At 45.0% G+C, this 23509-nt stretch overlaps 1 protein-coding gene across 2 annotated transcripts in view; it reads left to right on the top strand.

Annotated features, from left to right (window-relative positions):
* The window catches only part of LOC119950036 (RING finger protein 112-like), a 40919-nt gene that overhangs the window by 5797 nt on the left and 11613 nt on the right, over nt 1–23509 (top strand). For both annotated transcript variants that reach the window (XM_038771945.1, XM_038771955.1), the window contains 7 exons: nt 4615–4755; nt 5641–5745; nt 7549–7599; nt 10551–10601; nt 10949–11035; nt 15172–15295; nt 20942–21057. In XM_038771945.1, coding sequence (XP_038627873.1) covers nt 4615–4755; nt 5641–5745; nt 7549–7599; nt 10551–10601; nt 10949–11035; nt 15172–15295; nt 20942–21057 — 675 coding nt within the window. The remainder of the gene's footprint in view (nt 1–4614; nt 4756–5640; nt 5746–7548; nt 7600–10550; nt 10602–10948; nt 11036–15171; nt 15296–20941; nt 21058–23509) is intronic.

The following is a 23509-nucleotide window of genomic DNA, read 5'->3' as shown; positions in this document are numbered from 1 at the left end:
AGCGATGAACTTAAGTCCAATCACTGTATTCATTCTTATTGTCTGTCTCTCCTGCTACGTTGCAAGTTTCTTGAGGACAGAGATCATGTCAACTAACTCTGTTATATTGGACTTTCTCAAGCACTTAGTTCAGTGCTCTGCACACAGTTAGTGTTCAATAAGTACCACTGACTGAATGATTGACTTATAGATGACAACCATAATTAAGAGGCATTGCCCAAAGAGAGGACACTGAGGATATTTAGGACACTGGTCAAGGAAACCTAGGCTTTTCTCACACTACTTTCTCTTTAGTCTTTTAATCCTTTTGTGTTTCCATATCTTCTCCATTGTGATGGAGTCACCCATCAGGAATGATGCAGGAGCCTCAGTCCTGAGATTTCTGGATTGGATGTGTGCTTAGAGGAATTGAAGATATTGCTTGTGGCTTGCACAGCACAACTTGCACTCCCTTGTCCTGGTTGGTCTTGTTTCCGCTGGGGCCTGGAGTGCCATGATTAGTTTGGCAGGGGGCAGTACATGGAGAAGTACACAGCTCAGGTGGCATGGCCTAATGGAAAGAGCCTGGACCTGGGGGTCAGAGGACCTGGGTTCTTAACCTAGCTCCACCACTTTCATTTATTCATTCTTTCAATCATATTTATTAAATGCTTACTGTCTGTAGAGCACTGTACTAAGTGCTTGGGAGAGCCAATACAACAATAAACTGACGCATTCCCTGTCCACAAAGAGCTTACTGTCTAGAAGAGGAAGACAGACACTAATATAAATCAATAAATAAATTACAGATATGTACATAAGTATTTGAAGGCTGGGGGTGGGACAGAACAAAGGGAGCAAGTCAGGAAGATGCAGAAGGAAGTGAGGGAAGAGGAAAAGCAGTGTGGTTTAGTGGAAAGAACATGGGCTTGGGAGTCAGAGGTCATGGGTTCTAATCCCGGCTCCGCCACTTGTCAGCTGTGTGACTTTGGGCAAGTCACTATCTCCTCACCGTGCCTCGTTCTCGCCTGTCCCGCCATCGACCCCCGGCCCACGTCATCCCCCAGGCCTGGAATGCCCTCCCTCTGCCCATCCGCCAAGCTAGCTCTCTTCCTCCCTTCAAGGCCCTACTGAGAGCTCACCTCCTCCAGGAGGCTTTCCCAGACTGAGCCCCTTCCTTCCTCTCCCCCTCCTCCCACTCTCCATCCCCCCCGCCTTACCTCCTTTCCTTCCCCACAGCACCTGTATATATGTATATATGTTTGCATGTATTCATTACTCTATTTATTTTACTTGTACATATTTATTCTATTTTGTTAATATGTTTTGTTTTGTTCTCTGTCTCCCCCTTCTAGACTGTGAGCCCACTGTTGGGTAGGGACTGTCTCTATATGTTGCCAACTTGTACTTCCCAAGCGCTTAGTACAGTGCTCTGCACACAGTAAATGCTCAATAAATATGATTGATTGATTGATTCTCTGTGCCTCAGTTACCTCATCTGTAAAATGGGGATTAAGACTGTGAGCCCCACGTGGGACAACCTGATGACCTTGTATCTACCCGAGCACTTAGAATAGTGTTTGGCACATAGTAAGTGCTTAATAAATACCTCATTATTATCAGCGCATAGAACAGTGCTTGGCACATAGTAAGCGCTTAACAAATACTATTATTATTATCATTATTATTATTGAAAGGGGAGACTTTGTCAGAGAAGGCTCTTGGAGGAAATGTGACTTCAGTAAGGCTTTGAAGTGGGGGTGAGTAATTGCCTGTTGGATTTGAGGAGGGAGGGCATTCCAGGAAAGAGGTAGGAAATGGGCAAGGGGTCAGCAGTGAGATAGATGAGATCGAGGCACATTGAGAAGGCTAGCATTAGAGGAGTGAAGTGTGAGGGCTGGATTGTAGTAGGAGAGTAGCAAGCTGAGATAGGAGGGGGCAAGGTGATTGAGGGCTTTAAAACCAATGGTGAGGAATTTTTGTTTGATGCGGAAGTGGATGGGCAACCACTGGAGTTTTTTGAGGAAAGTGCAGAGACATAATAATAATGATGGTATTTGTTAAGCTCTTACTATGTGCAAAGCACTGTTCTAAGCACTGGGGGGATACAAAGTGGTCAGGTTGTCCCACGTGGGGCTCACAGTCTTGATCCCCATTTTACAGATGAGGGAACTGAGGAACAGAGAAGTTAAGTGACTTGCCCAAAGTCACACAGCTGACAATTGGCGGAGTCAGGATTTGAACCCGTAACCTATTACTCCAAAGCCTGTGCTCTTTCCACTGAGCCATGCTGCTTCTCTTCCTGAACGTGTCTGCAGAAAAATGATTCAGGCAGCAGAATGCAATATGGACTGGAGTGGGGAGAGACAGGAGGCTGCGTGGTCAGTGAGGAGGCTGATGTAGTAATCCAGGCAGGGTAGGATGAGTGATTGTATTAATGTGGTAGCAGTTTAGATGGAGAGGAAAGGGTGGATTTTAGTGATGTCGTGAAGGTGAGACCAACAGGATTTAGTGATGGAATGACCATCTCCTGTGAGCCATTCTCCTGTGAGCCCTTGGGCAAGTCACTTCACTTTTCTATCCCTCATTTCCCTCATCTGTAAAATGAGGATTTATTAGTCTAGCAGAGGACCAGCTCATGGAGAAGTACATAGCTCAGATGGCATAGCTTAGTGGAAAAAACCCAGGCCTAGGGTTCAGAGTTTCTGGGTGTTCTAATTCTGACTCCACCACTTGTCTCCTTTGTGCACTTGGGCAAGTCACTTCAATTCTCTGTGTCTCAGTTACCTCATCTGTAAAATGGGGATGAAGACTGTGAGCTGCCCGTGGGACAACCTGATTACCTTGTAACCTCCCCAGCACTTAGAACAGTGCTTTGCACATAGTAAGTGCTTAATAAATGCTATCATTATTATTATTATGTAGTAACTGATTATTTTGTATCTACCCGAGTGCTTAGTACAGTGCTTGCCACATAGTAAGTGCTTAACAAATACTACAAATTATTATTATTATCATCATTATTATCACTATGTCTAGACTGTGAGCTTACTGGGGCAGGGAACGTGTCTACCAACTTTGTTGTATTGCACTCTCCCAACCACCTAATACTGTGCTCTGCACAGTAAATGCTCAATTAATACCATTGATGATCAGCATTATTAAGCACCTTTGTTGTCTTTGTTCATGTTAGCCTGAATTACTGTAATTAGAACACAGGTGTCTGATTTTCAAAGCACTACTATTTCCACTGGATCAACAGCAGGTTTTTTTCCCCCATTAATCGACTTGAGGAGAGGGATCATGCCTTCTACTTGAAAAGTAGACCTGGAAGTCAGGGGACTTAGTTAATAATGATAATAATAATAATAATAGTGATGGTATATGTTAAGCGTTTACTATGCGCCACGCTCTGTTCTAAGCGCTGGGATAGTTATAAGGTTATCCCACGTGGGGCTCACAGTCTTAATTCCCATTTTACAGATGAGATAACTGAGGCACAGAGAAGTGAAATGACTCGCCTAAAGTCATAGTTGACAAGGGCGAGCCGGGATTAGAACCCATGACTTCGGATTCCCAAGCCCTTGCTCTTTCCACTAAGCCATGGTGCTTCTCTAGTCCTTCCACCAAATGTCTGCTGTGACCTTGTGCAACTTGACCTTGTGCAACTCACTTAACTTCTCTGAGCCTCAGTTTCCTCATCTGTAAAATGAGAATAAAATACCTGTTCTTCCTCCTCATTAGATGCAAAACCCTTGAGGGACAGGACCCGTGTTCAATTTGTTCATCTATGTCCACCTGAGTGCTTAGTACAATGCTTGGACCACAGTATGCATTTAAAAAATACCACAATTATTATCATTATTATTACACTTTTGTTTGTTCCCCTAGGATCTATCATGATACTCAGTCAATCAATCAATCCATCAGTAGTATTTATTGAGCTTCTAGACTGTGAGCCCATTGTTGGGTAGGGACCGTCTCTATATGTTGCCAACTTGTACTTCCTAAGCACTTAGTACAGTGCTCTGCACACAGTAAGCGCTCAATAAATACGATTGAATGAATGAATGCCCTACTGAGAGCTCACCTCCTCCAAGAGGTCTTCCCAGGCTGAGCCCCCTTTTTCCTCTCTTCCTCCCCATCCCCCCGCCCTACCTCCTTCCCCTCCCCACAGCACATGTATATATGTTTGTACAGATTTATTACTCTATTTATTTTACTTGTACATATTTACTATTCTACTTATTTTGTTAATGATGTGCATCTAGCTTTACTTCCGTTTATTCTGATGACTTGACACCTGTCCACATGTTTTGTTTTGTTGTCTGTCTCCCCCTTCAAGACTGTGAGCCCGTTGTTGGGTAGGGACTGTCTCTATATGTTGCCAACTTGTACTTCCCAAGCACTTAGTACAGTGCTCTGCACACAGTAAGCGCTCAAATACGATTGAATGAATGAATGAATTGAGCACTTACCATGTGCAAAGCACTGTACTAAGCGTTTGGGAGAGTACAATATAACAATATAACAGACACATTCCCTGCCCACAGCAAGCTTACAGTCTGGAGGGGAATTTAAAAAATCATAAATTATGCTATGAATTATGATAATAACAAGCTTTTGTCTGCACAGGAGGAGTCTCATGATCCATGGACGGGGAAAAATAAAGAAATTCTGAAAGGTTTTGAGTGGCGCATGGGGGTGGAGCCCACAACCAGAGGACTGTGGATCTGTAGCAAGCCTTTCATCCTGAAAGGAAAGTCTGCTAAAGAGGTAAGATTTGGCAGGGCTAGTGGTTCTAGGCCTGTAGAAGGTGTCGAGGAAGGCAGAGGTCTTAGGGTACTGGGCTAGGACTGTAAACTTGTTGTGGCCAGGAAACAGGTGTACTAATGCTATGGCACTGTACTCTTCCAAGTGCAAAGTACAGTGCTCTGCACACAGTAAATGCTCAATAAATACCATTGATGAGGATGATGGGCCACGTAACTGGCCTGTTCAAACCAGCAGTCCCCAAGAATGGATAAGGAAGATAATTGTCTCCTTTCCTCTAAGGCCAGGAAAGGAGGTGAAAGTAATGCAACCTTGTGGAAAGAGCCCAGGCCTGGGAGTTAGTACCTGAGTTCTAATCTTGCCACTTGCCAATGTGTGACCTTGGGCAAGTCACTTGCCTTCCTCTGTGCCTCAGTTTCCTCATCTACAAAATGAGGATTCAAGATCTTGAATCAATCAATCATATTTATTGAGTGCATACAGTTTTCAGAACACTGTACTAAGTGCTCGGGAGAGTACAATGTTACAGAGTTGGTTTTGGTTTTGTTCTCTGTCTCCCCCTTCTAGTCTGTGAGCCCACTGTTGGGTAGGAACTGTCTCTATATGTTGCCAACTTGTACTTCCCAAGCGCTTAGTACAGTGTTCTGCACACAGTAAGCACTCAATACTATTGATTGATTGATTAGACATGTTCCCTGCCCACAGTGAGCTACCTCTTCTCTCTCATACTTAGACTGTGAGCTCCATGGGGGACAGCACCATATCTATCTACCCTAGAGGTTAGTACAGAGCTTGATGCATTGTAAGCTCTTAACAAATACTACCGCTATTATTCTTAAAATCAACATGCCTTCATGTGACTTCCACCTTCACACCTCTTCCCCCTAGGTGGCTGTATTCCTGGTGGACACGGAGGGGACCATGGATGTTGCTGGAAACAAGGAGAATAGTGTGAAGATCTCTACCTTGAACATGCTGTTTAGCTCCTACCTGGTAAATTAACCCGGGAACTGGATTTGCCCAGTCAGAGATAATTCTTCCCTGAAAGTTAAGGAGACGTCAAGGACAGGAATCAATCAATAAATCACTCAATCATGTACTTACTGAGGGCCTACTGTCCTCAAGGTGCTTAGAATGTAGAGGAAAGCTGGAAAACGGTTGAATGAGAGCATTTTTTGTCTCTTCCTGGAACTTTGCCAGGTCAGAAGCACCCCGTGAGGGATGGCTGGTCCTCTGCCCTCCCCGGTACCATGTTTTAGGTCTCTCTGGGACTTCCCCTGGCATGCAGACAGGACTAGAGGAAATGTACTTTGATGGGGAGGTGGGATGCAGGGGTAGTGTGATGTTACCAGGGTTTTTCAGTCCTAAATCAGGAAGGAAAAAGTCCCCAGGTCTTCCTCGACCTTTTAGCTACCTTCCCCACTGGTAACTACCCTCTTCTCCTTGAAACGTTATCTAACCTTGGCTTTAAAAAAAAATGAGATGATGGTGTTTGTTAAGCCCTTACTACATGCCAAACACTATTCTAAGTTCTGGGGGAGATACAAGGTAATCGGATTGTCCCACGTGAGGCTCACAGTCTTAATGCGCATTTTACAGATGAGGTAACTGAGGCACAGAGAAGTTAAGGTAGTGGTTTGGATGGAGCGGATAGGGCAGATCTTGGCGATGTTGTGGAGGTGAGACCCGTAGGTTTGCACACCTCACCCCACTCCTAAAAAAGCCCCAGTGGTTGTTCATCCAACTGTGCATCAATCAGAAAATCCTTACCATTGTCTTTACCTTCAAGAAAGAGAAGCAGCATAGCCTGGTGCATAGCCTAGAGCCTGGGAGTGAGAGGATCTGGGTTGTAATCCTGCCTCTGCCACTTGCCTGCTGTGTGACCTTGGCCAAGTCACTTCATTTCTCTGTGCCTCAGTTCCCTCATCTGTAAAATGGGAATTCAATACCTGTTCTCCCTCTGATTTACAATGTGAGCCCCATGTGGGAAGGACCTGATGATTGTATATCTACCCCAGTTCTTAGAACAGTGTTTGACACATAGTAAGCATTTAGCAAATACCACAGTTATTATTACTGTTTCTACCAAATCTTTAAAATCTGCTCTTTCCTCTCTATCCAAACTGCTATTACGCTGGTCTTATCATATCCTACCTCGATTACTGAGCCTACCTCCTCGTTAACCTCCCTGCACCTGTCTTTCTTCACTTGAGTCATTCATTCAATTGTATTTATTGAGCGCTTACTGTGCGCTGAGCACTGTACTAAGCGCTTGGAAAGTACAATTCAGCAACACAGAGACAATCCCTGCCCACAATGGGCTCACAGTCTAGAAGGGGGGGGGGGGGGGGCAGAAATATCAATGTCAACATCAATATCTGTCTCCCCCTCTAGACTGTGAGCTCCTTGTAGGCAAGGAAAGTGTCTAACAACTCTATTATATTTGAATCTCCTGAAAGCTTAGTACAATGCTCTACATACAGTAAGTGCTCAATACCACAGATTGATTGATCAAACAAGAAAAACCTTTTCCTGACTGGTCTATCTGTTGCTGCCATTGCTATCTCCTAACAGTCCACTACTCCCAGCACATAGTTTGAGAATGGACTTCACTGCTTTCATGTATTTTCTGTCCCCACTGAAAACTTAGGCCCTATTTCAGCTTGTATACAGACGTTGCTTGGTATTTTTGCCCTTGTCCCTTCTCCTCACATATGGTGCCAGGGAGAACCCATTGCCTTCCAGAGGGTGGATGGTGGACCTGCTCTGCTGACCTTGCCTTCACTTTCCTGGTAGATCTTGAACGTGAATGAGATCCTGCAGGAACCTGAGCTGGAATACCTGGAGGTGAGTGAACAGATGGGAGTAGAGTTCCCACCGCCCCTCCGCTAGGGGTAAGGGATGATCTGCTTCCTGAGAGAGAAACCAGGAACAGAGCAATTCCATTACAAAGTCATAACAATGTGTTATGCCTTGCCCATGTCCTGTCCTGAAAGGAGCACCACAGACCTGAACTTGCCCTGAGGGTGTGCTTGATCTCCTGACCTAAGCAGTTATCCTTACCTAGCAGATGGGTAAGGGCAGGGTCAGGGCTCCATGTGGAGTTAAAGTGTTCCAGTACTTGCCAGTTATACAAAATCAGTAGCAAATTCCTCCTATAGAAGACACAGCTGTTCTGTGGGAAATGTTGCCCCTGGATCACTGCTCCAGCCTGGGGTAGTGAGGGCTCATTGCTGGGCCCAGTGAGTCGCCTCCTCCCCCACCCATCTCCAATTCATTCATTCATTCAATCGTATTTATTTATTTATTTATTTATTTATTTATTTATTTATAGCATTTATTAAGTGCTTACTATGTGCAAAGCACTGTTCTAAGCGCTGGGGAGGATACAAAGTGATTAGGTTGTCCCACGTGGGGCTCACAGACTTAATCCCCATTTTACAGATGAGAGAACTGAGGCACAGAGAAGTCAAGTAACTTGCCCAAAGTCACACAGCTGACAAGTGGTGGAACCGGGATTTGAACCCATGACCTCTGACTCCAAAGCCCGGGCTCTTTCCACTGAGCCACAACTGCTTCTCTAATTATTGAGCACTAACTGTGTGCAGAGCATTGTACTAAGCGCTTGGGAAGTACAAGTTGGCAACATATAGAGACGGTCCCTACCCAACAATGGGCTCACAGTCTAGAGGGGCAAGACAGACAACAAAACAAAATATATTAACAAAATAAAATAAATAGAATAGTAAATATGTACAAGTAAAATAGACTAATAAATCTGTACAAACATATATACAGGTACTGTGGGGAGGGGAAGGAGGTAGGGCGGGGGGAATGGGGAGGAGGAGAGGAAAAAGGGGGCTCAGTCTGGGAGGGCCTCCTGGAGGAGGTGAGCTCTCAGTAGGGCTTTGAAGGGAGGAAGAGAGCTAGCTTGGCGGATGTGCGGAGGGAGGGCATTCCAGGCCAGGGGGAGGACATGGGCCGGGGGTCGACGGCGGGACAGGCAAGAAGGAGGCCCAGTGAGGAGGTTAGTGGCAGAGGAGCGGAGGGTGCGGGCTGGGCTGTAGAAGGAAAGAAGGGAGGTGAGGTAGGAGGGGGCGAGGTGATGGACAGCCTTGAAGCCGAGAGTGAGGAGTTTTTGCCTGATGTGTAGGTTGACTGGTAGCCACTGGAGATTTTTGAGGAGGGGACTAACATGCCCAGAGTGTTTCTGCACAACGACGATCTGGGCAGCAGCGTGAAGTATAGACTGAAGTGGGGAGAGACAGGAGGATGGGAGATCAGAGAGGAGGCTGATGCAGTAATCCAGTCGGAATAGGATGAGAGATTGAACCAGCAGGGTAGCGGTTTCAATGGAGAGGAAAGGGCGGATCTTGGCTATGTTGCAGAGATGAGACCAGCAGTTTTTGGTGACGGATTGGATGTGAGGGGTGAACGAGAGAGCAGAGTCGAGGATGACACTCCAATATCCACATACACACATCTTGTCCATTTGTTATTTTTATCTATATGTCTCTGGGGCGGGGGGCTGGGGGGGGTGACATAGGAGTCTCCGGGTGATTGCCTGAGGAGGGCTGTTTGGGTGTTGAGGCTAAGTGGGGTTTTTCTAGACTGTGAGCCCAATGTTGGTTAGGGACTGTCTCTGTATGTTGCCGACTTGTGCTTCCCAAGTGCTTAGTACAGTGCTCTGCACACAGTAAGTGCTCAATAAATACCATTGAATGAATGAATGAAAGTCCATTCCCTCTTCCTAAGTCACCTCATTTCTGCCCTTCCACTCTCAGAGGAGCATGTGCACATTCAGGGCATCAGGGAATGTTTGCACTCCAGCTGCCTGCACCCCTGGAGGTCACTGCTATCCCCAGTCCTGCCAGGCCTGGCTTTTCTCTTGATAATAACAACAATAACGGTGGTATTTGTTGATTGCTTACTATGTGCTGAGCACTGTTCTAAGCACTGGGGTAGATACAAGGTATCAGGTTGTCCCACTTGGGGCTCACAGTCTTAATCCCCATTTTATAGATGAGGTAACTGAGGCACAGAAAAGTTAAGTGACTCGCCCTAGGTCACACAGCTGACAAGTGGCAGAGCCAGGATTAGACCCTATGTTCTCTGACTCCCAAATTGGTACTCTTTCCACTAAGCCACGCTGCTTCATGTCTCCACTCCCACAGCTGTGTGATGTGGAGCCCATAAAGAAAGAGAGTTGCATGACTACAGCCAGGAATGATTCTTCAATGGGAATAGGACAATTTGGGCAATTGGGAGATAAACTGCTGTCTGCTGATGCTTCAGCAAGGCGGGGGAGGGGAGAGAGTGTGTGTGGGGAGAGAGAGAGAGAGAGAGAGAGAGAGAGAGAGAGAGAGAGTGTGTGTGTGTGTACGCGCATTGGAGCTGGAAGATGGGAGACTGATTAAATGTCTGGGTTTCTTCTCAAGGTATGTCTTTTGTGTGGAATATGCAAAAGGTTGCCTGGTGAGCAGAAGAATATCTTCCTTTCCATTCAGTCAGTGTACACCAACCAGAAGCAGGAGGAGAAGGGAGGGAGGGAAGGAATACTGGCACATGTGGGGAGCCGGTAAAGACAGGCCAGGGCAAAGAGCAAGAATGCAAAGGAGGAAAGTAGAAAAAGAGCGTGGAAGTTGGGGATTTAGGCAGGATTGCTGGGGGGACTGAAGGGAAAAGAAATGGAGAGAAAATGGGAAGGGAAGGAGAGCCAGCTGAGTTGGGGCCTGGGTGAGCGGGAGTTGCATTCCATGTAGTGTGGGCCTGACCTGAGACCTCTCTCCCCTCTGTAGATGTCCCTGGACCTCATTAACGATGCATTTCAGGACCATGTGCAGAATCTGGTGAGTGATGCTCATGGTTGATGCTGTCAGGGCTTCCAGGGCTCCCCGAGAACCCTCTGCCCAGGCAGAACTCCCCCCACCCACCCAGAACACCTCAGATGGAAGCAAAGTTTGCTCTGATTGTCCCTGGAATGGGATTTTTGGGCTGGCTCCAGGGTTGGGCTCTGACCGCTGCATAGCTGGATCGAGGTCTTGGGAACTTGAAGGAGGAACCAAGACTGGTCAAGCTCAAGAAAGATGGAGAACTCATAGGTGAGAGAGGATGAGGCCTGCTCATTGGGTCCAGCAGTCTGCAGGGAATCTGGTTCCTACCCCAGGGGCTTCCTCTTTGTTTCTATCCATTCCAGCATCTGGACATCTTGGTGAGAGACTGGTTCAACTCCGATGAGTGCAATGAGAAGCAAGGGAAGGAATATCTGAAGGGTATAGTTAAGGTAAATTCTCCCAAAAGTGTTTATCCATTTTCTCCCCAAACCAACTGTACAGTGTTCTTTTGTGGGAATGCCTACCTGACTTGTGACTGAATTATGAAATGAAACCTTCATTGTGTGTAAAGCACTGTATTCAGTGCTGTGGAAAATGTGAGCACAATGGGCCACACCCAGTCCCTGCCAAACACAAGGCCCACAAATTGTCATATTTGTTAAACACTAACTATGTGCTAGGCACTGTACTAAGCACTGCGATGGATACCAGCAAATTGGGTTGGCACAGTCCCTGTCCCATGTGGGCCCACAGTCTCAATGCCCATGTTACAGATAAGGTAACTGAGGCCCAGAGAAATGAAGTGACTCGCACAAGATCACACAGCAGAAAAGTGGCAGAGGTGAGATTAGAACCCATGATCTCCTGAACCCCAGGCCTATGCCCTATCCACCACTGGAGGGAAGGCACCAAATTACAGGCAACAAGGGCTTGTAAAAGATACAAGAATGAAAAGTTATGGGTGAAGATCACTAAATAAACATTTCTTGGAATGGTCAGTTCCAGCATTCTTCCCCACTCCAGTCCATAACCCAGGATATCCAACTGCGGCACTCTAGCACTCTACCAGCTTCTACAATCAATTGTCAATTGTATTTATTGAGCACTGTACTTAGCACTTGGGAGAGTACAACACAACGTATAACAGACACAGTTCCTGCCCATGTGAGCTTAGAGTCTAAGAGGTGGGGACAGACATTAATATAAATAAATAAATTGCGGATATATACATAAGTGCTGTGGGGCTGGGGCGGATGATGAATGAAAGGAACAAGTCAGGGTGATGCAGAAGGCAGAGGAAGAAGAGGAAAGGAGGACTTAGGGAAGGCCTCTTGGAGGAGATGGGCCTTCTATAAGTCTTTTAAAGGGGAGAGAGTAATTGTCTGTTGGGTACAAGAAGAAGGTCATTCCAGGCCAGAGGTAAGACGTGGGCTAAAGATCAGTGGTGAGATAGATGAGATCGAGATATAGTGAGAAGGTTAGTATCAGAGGAGTGAAATGTGTGGGCTGTGTTGTAGTAGTAGCTTAGCTCAGTGGAAAGAGCATGGGCTTTGGAGTTAGAGGTCATGGGTTTGAATCCCTGCTCTGCCAATTGTCAGCTGTGTGACTTTGGGCAAGTCACTTAACTTATCTGTGCCTCAGTCACCTCATCTGTAAAATGGGGATGAAGACTGTGAGCCCCCTGTGGGACAACCTGATCACCTTGTAACCTCTCCAGCGCTTAGAACAGTGCTTTGCACATATAAGCGCTTAACAAATGCCATCATCATCATTATTATTAGTAGTAGTAGTACAGCAGCAAAGTGAGGTAGGAGGGGGCAAGGTGATTTAAGTTCTTTTTGGGCCGGTAATGTGTCTCACTGTTGTATGTACTCTCCCAAGCACTTAGTAGAGGGCTCTGCACATAGTTAGTGCTCAATAAATACAACTAAACTATTGAATGGTGCCGTCTCCAGTGATGGGAGAGTCAGGGGAAGGACAGGGTATGTGTGGGAAGATAAAGAGTTGTTTTGGACACGTTAAGTTTGAGGTGACAGCAGGACATCCAAGTAGAAATGTTTTGAAGGCAGGAGGAAATATGAGACTGCAGAGAGGGAGACAGATCTGGGTTGGAAATGTAGATTTTGGAATTATCTGCATAGAGGTGGTAGTTGAAGCCATGTGAACTAGCGAGTTCTCCAAGGGAGTGATTGAATATGGAGGATAGAAGGGGACCCATAACTAAACCTTGAGGTACTAAGGGGGAACTAGGATCTGGTGTTGGGACAGAGGAAGGTCTCCACAGCCTGCCCTACCTGACAGGGAGGACCCTGAGGGCCAGAGCCATAACCGCCATCTCTCCTCTCAGACTAGGAGCTTCTCAGGGATGAGGACCGTGACTTGGACCCCTCCGGGCAGGGCTCTGCACCTGACTCAGCCCTATTCCTGTTGCTCTTGTCAGAAAATAGACCTGCTTCCACCTCACCTCTGGCTCTGCAGCCATGGTGCCCCAAACCAACATCTTCTCCTACCCTGCCCCTCTCCAAGGGCATCACCCCTACAGCCCTGGGATGGACATTTGCTGGGTGGGGTTGGGGTCATATTCCCATCACAGTGGCACATCCTGTGAGTCACCCCTCCGCACTTCCACTTCTCTTACAGGTGGCAGATCTGGAACTGTTCCCACAGGGCAGCACAAACGTGTAGGAACCAATGGTGCTGCTAGGAGAGAGTAGGCAACTACCTCCCATAGCTGGGCCCCTGTTGCCTGTGGCTCCAATTGCAGACCCTCTGACCACCCCCAAACTGCTGGTGGGGCTTGCTATACTCTGTGTGGTCTAGTGGAAAGAACATGGGCCTGGGTGCAAGCGGACCTGGGTTCTAATCCCAGCTCTGCTCCTTGCCTGCTGTGTGACCTTGGGCAAAGCATTCAGCTTCTCTGTTCCTCAGTTTTTTCAACTGCACATGCAATTAGACTGTGCACCCCATAGGGGATCTGATTATTTTGTATATGCCCCAGTGTTTAGTAAAGTGCATGGCACATAGTAAGCACTTAAACACTTAGTCTTATTATCATTATTATTATTATTATTAATTTTCCCTCTACCAGGCTGAGGTCAAGCATGCCTCCCAATTTTATCTGACCCCGATGTTGGCCATGTTCTGTGGGCCCTCTCACCTCTGGACTCAGCCTCACATTCCTAACATGCAGGGCTGATACAGGCTCAAAATACGCCTGCAGTTGGAGATTTTGCCAAAGGGGGATTTTTGTACTCTACCCTCAGCATCCCCATCCTGCTTTGCAGGAAATTCTCTCTGCAGCTCTTAGTTCTTAGAGAGAGGAGAGAGAGTGTGTAGATGGACTTCTTTAAGAGTTCTTTAAGAGTTCAGAAGCAGCATGGCTTAGTGGAAAGAGCATGGGAAAGAGCATGGGCTTAGGAGTCAGAGGTTATAGGTTCTAATCCCTGCTCTGCCACTTGTCAGCTGTGTGACTTTGGGCAAGTCACTTAACTTCTCAGTACCTCAGTTACCTCAGCTGTAAAATGGGGATTAAGACTGTGAGCCCCACATGGGACAACCTGATTACCCTGTATCTACCCCAGCACTTAGAACAGTGCTCAGCATATAATAATAATAATAATAATGATAGCATTTATTAAGCACTTACTATGTGCAAAGTACTGTTCTAAGAGCTGGGGAGGTTACAAGGTGATCAAGTTGTCCCACGTGGGGCTCACAGTCTTCATCCCCATTTTACAGATGAGGGAACTACGGGCCAGAGAAGTTAAGTGACTTGCCCAAAGTCACACAGCTGACAAGTGGTGGAGCTGGGATTTGAACCCATGACCTCTGACTCCAAAGGCCGGGCTCTTTCTACTGAGCCACGCTGCTTCTCCCAAGCAGCACTTGGGAGTACTTAAATACCAATAGTAATTCTAAATAGTAAGCACTTAAATACCAATGTTATTATTCACCCTTCTTGTCCCCTCTTAGATAAATCCTGCCAAAACAAAGCAAGAGGGACAGAGAATAGAATGTCAGTCCTTTCCTCAAATTGACAATAGCCTCCTTGGAGGTACTTTCCAGATGAGGCAGTTTGGGGGATTGTTCAGAGCCTGATGCTTCCTCTACAGTGAAGCAGCATGGCTCAATGGAAAGAATTCGGGTTTGGGAGTCAGAGGTCATGGATTCTAATCCCAGCTCCACCACTTACCAGCGGCGTGGCTTTGGGCAAGTCACTTCACATCTCTAGGCCTCAGTTACCTCATCTGGAAAATGGGGATTAAGACTGTAAGACTGTATTACCCCAAGTGTGTAGAACAGTGCTTGGCACATAGTAAGCATTTAACAGATGCCATTATTATTATTACAGTGCTGCAAATGGGGCCCGAGTGGGACCTGAGCCCGAGGTGGGACTATGGGCCCATATGCCCTCCGACTGCCTCCGTGAAGGGCACATATTGCAATCTTTCCCTGTCCTTGCCCCTCCTCTGCACCACCTCCTGCCACCTCCTGCCCCCACAATGAAACGATGATGTTTACTGTTGCTTCCCTTGGTTCTTACCTTCACTATTTTGACCTAGTTTAACTTTGAATTTAACTTTAGCGAATTCAAGGTAACAAGAAGTTCCCGACAGTTGTGAAGCTCTTGAAATCAACCAAAGCTGAAGTCCACCTGTTGCCAAGTCCAGGTTCCAAGATCACAAGGAGTACATGTGGAACTCTGGATGGTAATTTATAGGCCAGAGCTTGGTTTTACTGAACTTCCATTATTGGCAAGGGCAGGAGTGTGGGAAGACAATGGAGAAATGCCGGGAGCTGGTTGGCTGTTGGGGGAATAACACGGAGCAAAAACTCATGAGTGTCTAACAGTTCTGTAAAGACCAAAAGACAAAAAAAAAAACCCACTGTTGAACTTTTTAGCAATGATGCAGATATCTATTTTTTTAAAATTTACTTAGTTTTTATCATTTGTAGCTACACTCTTACTTTTGCTTTCCGTATATATTTAGCACTTTGGTTCCACTCGTTTCCATCATTAGATTTTAAACTTCTTGAAAGCAAGGTCCATGGACTGTATTTACTTACATAATCACCTCTATGGGATAATTACCCTCTGCTCTCAAGGACTTATGAGAAGGAAATAAAGAATTATTTTTGTAAATAGTGATAGCAGCAGATACCAGGGTCAGAACACCACTAGTTTTCTTTTTTGAAATATACAGGTGCGTACCTGGTTAGGACCATCAATCTGTGGTGAGAGGCATGGTCATGGGAGTTTCATCTTTAGTGCTTGGCACATAGTAAGTGCTTAACAAATACCAAAAATTATTATTATTATCTTTGAATAATAATAGTAATAATAATAATCACAATTATGATGGTATTTGTTAAGTGCTTACTATGTGCCAAGTACTGTTCTAGGCACTGGGGTAGATACCAGATGATCAGGTTGTCCCACGTGGGGCTCACAATCTGAATCCCCATTTTACAGATGAGGTAACAGGAACAGAGAATTTAAGTGACTTGTCCAAGGTCACACAGCAGACAAGTGGCAGAGCTGGATTAGAACCCACGACCCCTAACTCCCAAGCCTGTGCTCTTGACACTAGGCCATGCTGCTTCTAATAATAATAATAATAACAATGATGATGATGATGATGATGGTGGTGGTGGTATTTGTTAAGCGCTTACTATGTACCAGCACTGTTCTAAGCACTTGGACAGATAAAAGGTTATCAGGTTGTCCCACTTGGGGCTCTCAGTCTGAATCCCCATTTTACAGATTAGGTAACTGAGGCACAGAGAAGTTAAGTGACTTGCCCAATGTAACACAACAGACAAGTGGCAGAGCCAGGATTAGAACCCACGTCCTCTGATTCCCAAGCCTGTGCTCTTTCCCTAAGCCATGCTGCTTCTGTGAAAAACCTGCACTCATGCCAGGGTAAGACATAGAGCAATGATGTGGGGATTATTATAATTCATCATTAAAGTGCCTATTGTATATAGCACATAACACCTTCTTCATCTTTCTCCCTCATTTTTTCTTTGCCTCCTTTCTCTCCTGCTCCCCTAATTATTAGACTTAATTATCTGCGTAATAGTGCCTCTGCTCTTTGGAACTGCAAAAATTATGCAAAGAAGTGGAGCAATTGTGTGAATAAATATGATATTAAGTAAATGAGATATCTTTTCAAGTAGTCATAGAAGTTGAGTTGTCCTATAGTTTGAAGATGATACTGGTGGGACTGCATCCATCTGTGTCAGTGTCTTTGAGAGAACATCTCTTGGGCACTTGAACTCTTTTGCCGTGAAAACGCAGTAGTGCAGCAAGCTCATTGTGGGTAGGGAACGTGTCTACCAACTCTGTTATATTATACTCTCCTATACTCTTAGTACAGTGCTCTGTATATAGTAAGTACTAACTAAATATGATTGATTGACAGCTTGCATGTTTTCTGTCCATCTGTCATGCCCTTCACCCTAAAGCAACCTTCCTTGTGTGTCTAGAGTAGGGTTCTGCATGTTAGACTCTCAGTAAATACTGAATGATATTGATCTTAATCTGAGACAACCGATCAGTGAAATATGCCTGGGAAAAAGTTGACATGAGCCCTCAGATCATACCCACCAGGACCTTCCTGGACCAGGGGAGCCTTAATGACATACAGTGGAAGTCAAACTACACCTTGCTCACCCAGATTACTGTGAAAAGTTTTTTAGTTGGTTTTACCAATGTGCAAGGGAGTGACATACACACACCCACTCCACCAAGGGTCCAATACCAGTCTGCAATCAAAGGAGCCAGTTCTGCCAATGCTTCTTCATTTTTGCCGATTCTGCTGTTCTCCTGCTGCAAGTGCTTCCCCCTGAGCCTCCTGTGAGAGGCTCGATGCTGCTTCTAAGTGCCCCTTTTTTCAGTATGCCCCCTCTTTTGGCATGTCTCCTCTTTTGGCATGCCTCTTGGGGATTCAAAGTGACCACCTTTTATCTGCCTTAGGCATCACAGCTGGGGCTTTAAATGGAAATCATTGATTGGTCGAGGCCCGTTATCAGGTAAAACAGGGAGAGAAATCCCCCTCTCCTACCATGCTCCACCAGCAATCACGTGCCCTCAACTAAAGCCCATCAGTGCTTTTGCAAAGTCTCTCCATTGTTGTGGGTCACGGAATTACAAACAGTCACTGAAAAGGAAATCAGGATAGAAAATTAATCTCCCTGAAAACACTGAGATGGTCTTAGGGACCGTCTCTACATGTTGCCGACTTGTACTTCCCAATTGCTTAGTACAGTGCTCTGCACACAGTAAGCACTCAATAAATACAATTGCATGAATCTCATGGTCCTGCAGGGTCAGTAGACACCAAAAAGTTTTTCCTCCAAATAAGTCCAAGTTTTGTGTGCAAAAGAAGCAGCATGGCTCAGTGGATAGAGCACAGGCCTGGAAGTCAGAGGGCCTGGTTTCTAATCCAGCTCTGCCTCATGTCTGCTGTGTGACCTTGGGCCAGTCACTTTACTGCTCTGTGCCATTTTATTAGTGGGAGAAATCCAAGGAAGGACAGAGCAAGAGGAGACAAGGAAAATCAGGAAACGGAGGAATAGGTCAGGGACACCAGCAGCAAAAACATTTATTGAGAGCCTACTCTATCTAAAAACTGTATGGGGTGATAACTATGAAAAAATGGATTCTCTTGGACCTTGTGTGCAGAATATAACAAAAGTAAAAGGTATTGTAAATACCTTTAGATAGACTGTAAATTCCCCATAAACTGTAAGTTCCCTCTAGACCATAAGCTCACTTTGGGCAGGAAATGTGTCTGTTATAAAGTCATGTTGTACTCTCCCAAGCACTTAGTACAGTGCCCTAAACACAGCATTCAATAAATATGATTAATTGATTTATTGATTAAAAAGCATCATCCCTACAATTGAAAAATTCATGATCTGATTGGTCCCAAGAGGAAGTGTCATTCCAGTCTGGGGTTGTACCAAGGGAGGGAAAGAATCCTCTTCCAGGATATAGTTTTTCTAAATGTACTGGCTCCATAAATTTTTTAGTAATAGCAATAATAATAATAATAGTACCTATTAAGTGCTTGCTAAGCGCCCAGTGCAGTTCTAAGTGCTGGAGTAGATACAGGTTAATGAGGTAGGACGCAGTCCCTGTCTCACATGGGGCTCACACTCTTATCCTCATTTTACAAATGAGATAAATGAGGCACAGAGCAGTTAAGTGAGGTCACACAGCAGACATGAGATGGAGCTTGGATTAGAATCCAGGCCCTCTGACTTCTAGGCCTATGCTCTATCCACTAAGCCATGCTGCTTCTTTTGCACATAATACCTGGACTTATTTGGAGGAAAATAATAATAACTATTATGTATAATTATAACTGTAATTATAACTATGTGCTTGGCACATAGTAAGTGCTTAACAAATGCCATCATTATTATTAATAATAATAATTATTATTATTATGCAAAGCACCATTCTAAGCGCTGGGGAGGTTACAAGGTGATCAGGTTGTCCCACGGGGGGCTCACAGTCTTAATCCCCATTTTACAGATGAGGTAACTGAGGCACAGAGAAGTTAAGTGACTTACCCAAAGTCACACAGCTGACAATTGGCGGAGCCAGAATTTGAACTCATGACCTCTGACTCCAAAGCCCATGCTCTTTCCATTGAGTCAGGCTGCTTCTCTAATAATGATGGTATTTGTTAAGCACTTACTATTTGCCAAGCATTGTTCTAAATGCTGGGGTAGATACAAGGTTATCAGATTGTCCCACGTGGGGCTCACATTTTACAGATGAGGTAACTGAGGCCCAGAGAAGTTAAGTGACTTACCTAAAGTCACACAGCTGACAAGTAACGGAGTCGGAATTAGAACTCATGACCTCTGACTCCCAAGCCCATGCCCTTTCCACTAGGCCATACTGCTTCTCCAACATTTTGGCGTCTACTAACCCTGTAGACTAAGAAATGATCTCAGTGTTTTTCAGGAAGATTAATTTCCTATCTTGATTTCCTATACTAATAGAAAGGCCTCTCCACTGCCCCTAAGATGATGTCCCAGGTGAGAGAGGTAGTGCAAAGTTGATTAGGGAGAATTTCCCCTCTAAATCTCCTCTAACTCCATCCATCTATTTTCTGCTTTTACTATGTATTGCCAAGAAAGTAGTAGTGCTTTATATACAATAGGCACCAACAAGAATATTGATGATGGTGACAGTGATGACGATCATTTCCGGAGGTGACATGACCTTGGTCAAAGAGAGGGGAGACCAGAGACAACAGGTCTTGCATACCCCCAGTAGAGCTATAGAATGTGAGGCAGAAGGCCAGGTGATAAAGAAGGTAATGTAAATAAGGTACATGACACAAGGCTAGATGCAGAGCCAAGGGTGCAGACAAAATGTAATGGGTAGGTAGAAGAGAAAAGGCCAGGCCTGTGAAACAGATGATAAGTCAACTTCAGTGAATAGATACAGGCCACAGGCAGGATACAGGAAGGGGAAGAAGGCACCTGACCACCTTTGAAGTTGTCTGCCTCTCCACCGCCTGCTTCCTTGGCAAGAATAAAAAGCTTTTCAGGAAACTCCATGACTCATCACTCTGTCACAGAAGGGGTTGGCCAAGGTTCAGGAGTGCACAAATAACAAAAATCATCCAACTTGAATCAAGTCTGCTCACCGGTGGGTTTACCTCATAGAGTCGCTCCCTTTGAAGTGCACCCAAAGTAAGAGAGAAGCATAGCAATAAGGGTTTGTTTTGTGCCAACCATGGGACTTGTGTTCTTTAATTCATTCATTCACTCACTCACTCAATCGTATTTATTGAGTGCTTACTGTGTGCAGAGCACTGTACTAAGCACTTGGGAAGTACAAGTTGGCAACTTATAGGGATGGTTCCTACCCAACAATGGGCTCACAGTCTAGAAGGGGGAGACAGACAACAAAACAAAACATGTGGACAGGTGTTAAGTCATCAGAATAAATAGAAATAAAGCTAGATGCACATCATTAATAGAATAAATAGAATAGTAGATATGTACAAGTAAAATAGAGTAATAAATCTGTACAAACATATATACAGGTGCTGTGGGGAGGGGAAGGAGGTTGGGTGGGTGGGATGGGGAGAAGGAGAGGAAAAAGGGGGTTCAGTCTGGGAAGGCCTCCTGGAGGAGGTGAGCTCTCAGTAGGGCTTTGAAGGGAGCTACAGAGGGAAATGTTAGGGGAGGTGGCAGCCACTCGAGGTAGGTTTTCTCATAACAGCTGATGCTGCTGCTGCTGATGGTTCACTATCCTTGCTTTATCCTAGGGCTTTCTCAATGGGATACCCCTAACCTAAATTCGACTCTCATTCTGTTTTCAGAAATGGATCCTGTATTCAAGGATTGTTTTTTGAAGTACATCGGACTTCTCCATTCGAAAGCTAAAGAATATACAAAATCAAAGATGAAGTGTAGAGATTTGGCAAAACTCATAAAGGTAAGAACCCAAGATCACCATAAAGAATAGGGAAGTGGGTTAAAAGGTGATTGTCTCCAAGCAGCTAGAAGAGAGGGAGAAGGTAAAAGTTGCAGTAAGAAAAAATAGGAGGGTGGGGTCAAGGTTTTTCAAAAAATAAGAAGAGATGGTCTTTTGCAGGATAATGTGAGACCCCTTTCTGAGACAGCAAAGGAGATAATTAAGGGTTAGATGAGGAAAAACATTAAGGCAGAATAAAGATCCCTAGAGAAACTCAGGTTATTATTATCATTACTAACTATTGTAATAAAAATTGTGGTATTTGTTAAGGATTTACTATGTGCTAAGCACTGTACTAAGCACTGGGGTACCTACAAGATAATCAGATCAGACACGTGGGGTTAACAATCTAAATGGGGGGAGAACAAATGAGGAAACTGAGGCACAGATAGGTTAAGTGACTAACTCAAGGTCACACAGCAGGCCCATGGAAGAGCCAGGATTAACACCTAGATTCATTCATTCATTCAATTGTATTTATTGAGCACTTACTGTGTGCAGAGCACTGTACTAAGCACTTGGAAACTACAGTTCAGCAATTAAGAGAGACAATCCCTGCCCACACAGGGCTTACAGTCTAGAAGGGGGAAGACAGACTATAAAACAAGTAAACAGGCATCAATATAAATAAATAAAATTATAGCTACGTACACATCAAAACTAGTATACAGGCATCAATATAAATAAATAGAATTATACATATATACATAAATGCAGAAGTGCTGTGTGGTAGGGAGAGGGGGGAAGAGCCTAGATCCTCTGACTCCTAGGCTGGTGCTCTTTCCAACAGGCGAAGCTACTTCCTGGACAAATGGGCCTGTTCTTATAGAACCTAAAGAACCATAGAAGGGCAGGGGGACAGTCACTTTAGACTGTGAGCCCACTGTTGGGTAGGGACTGTCTCTATATGTTGCCAATTTGTACTTACCAAGCGCTTAGTACAGTGCTCTGCACATAGTAAGCGCTCAATAAATACGATTGATGATGATGAAGGGCAGCATGAGAGTGAGATTGAAAAAAATATTTTGGTCTAGTCCCCCTCCTCCAAGCTTGTGAATGAACAAATCATCCAGGACAGAGAGGTGTTTATTATTTTCTTAAGGATCCCCAAGGATTGGAACCCCTACTACTACTACTATTAATAGTGGCATTTATTAAGTGCTTACTATGTGCAATGTACTGTTCTAAGCACTGGGGAGGTTACAAGGTGATCAGGTTGTCCCACAGGGGACTCACATTAATCCCCATTTTACAGATGAGGGAACTGAGGCCCAGAGAAGTTAAGTGACTTGCCCAACATCACACAGCTGACCGTTGGTGGAGCCAGGATTTGAACCCATGTCCTCTGACTCCAAAGCCCATGCTCTTTCCACTGAGCCATGCTGCTTCTCTACAACCTCCTTTAGTAGTGTGTTCCCAAAGTTGCAACCAAAGTTGCTCCATTTGCTATTCTGCTGTTCTCAGCAGGTATTAGGAACAAAAAGGGCTTAGTACAGTGCACTGTATCCAGACAGAGTGTTCAATAAATACTGTTACTACTACTACTACTACTACTACTACTACTACTACTACTACCATTACTATTGAGTAATGGTACTATAGAGTAGAGGTCATTGATGATCTTAGAGAGGGCAGTTTCTGTGGGGCGAAGCAGGCAGAAGCCAGATTGCGGAAAGAAAAGTAGAACATTGGTAGCGACGAAGTGGTGGCAGCAGGAGTAAACAACTCACTCAATAAATTTGGAAAGGAATGGTAGAAGTGAGATGGGGTAATAATTGGAGGACGCCATGGATGGGTTTTTTTAAGGATGGGGTTTACATGGACATGTGTGAAAGCAGTGGAGAAGGAGCCATTGGAAAGTGAGAGGTTGAAGATAGCAGTCATGTGGTAAGAGGTGAGGGGACAAGTGTTTTAAAAATGAAGTGTGAGGGGATGGGGTCTCAGGCTCAGGTAGAGGGGCTAGATTTTGAGAGGAGGTGGGAGATCTCTTGAGATATTGCTGGGAAAGATGGGAGATTTGAAGAGGGCAAAGGAGGACGTCCTGGAGAAGAGCAAGGGAGATTTTATGGCGGTCATACCTGATGGATTTAATTTTATCGGTGAAATAGGTGAAAAGGTCATTGGGGGAAGAGATAGTGGAGGCTGAGAAGCAGGGGGTTTAAGGAGGGAGTTATAAGCCTGAAACAGCTGGTGTGGGCAATAGGCAAGGGAATCAGTATTGCACAGGAGCCGAGGAAGTATACTCTGGTGATGATCCTGGGCTGTAGAATGGTGATATGAGATAAACAGAAGGACAGGGGAGCGAGGGAGTTGAATTCAGTGGAGAGGGTGAGTTGATCAGTCAGTGAGTGGTGCTTATTGAGTGCTTATTATGCACAGAGAACTGTTCATTCATTCACTCAGTCATATTTAC

The sequence above is a fragment of the Tachyglossus aculeatus genome, chromosome 2, assembly GCF_015852505.1.
Source record: "Tachyglossus aculeatus isolate mTacAcu1 chromosome 2, mTacAcu1.pri, whole genome shotgun sequence".
Taxonomy (NCBI): Eukaryota; Metazoa; Chordata; class Mammalia; order Monotremata; family Tachyglossidae; genus Tachyglossus; species Tachyglossus aculeatus.
The sequence above is the reverse complement of the archived record's forward strand: the minus strand, read 5'-3'. Positions and strand labels throughout refer to the sequence as shown.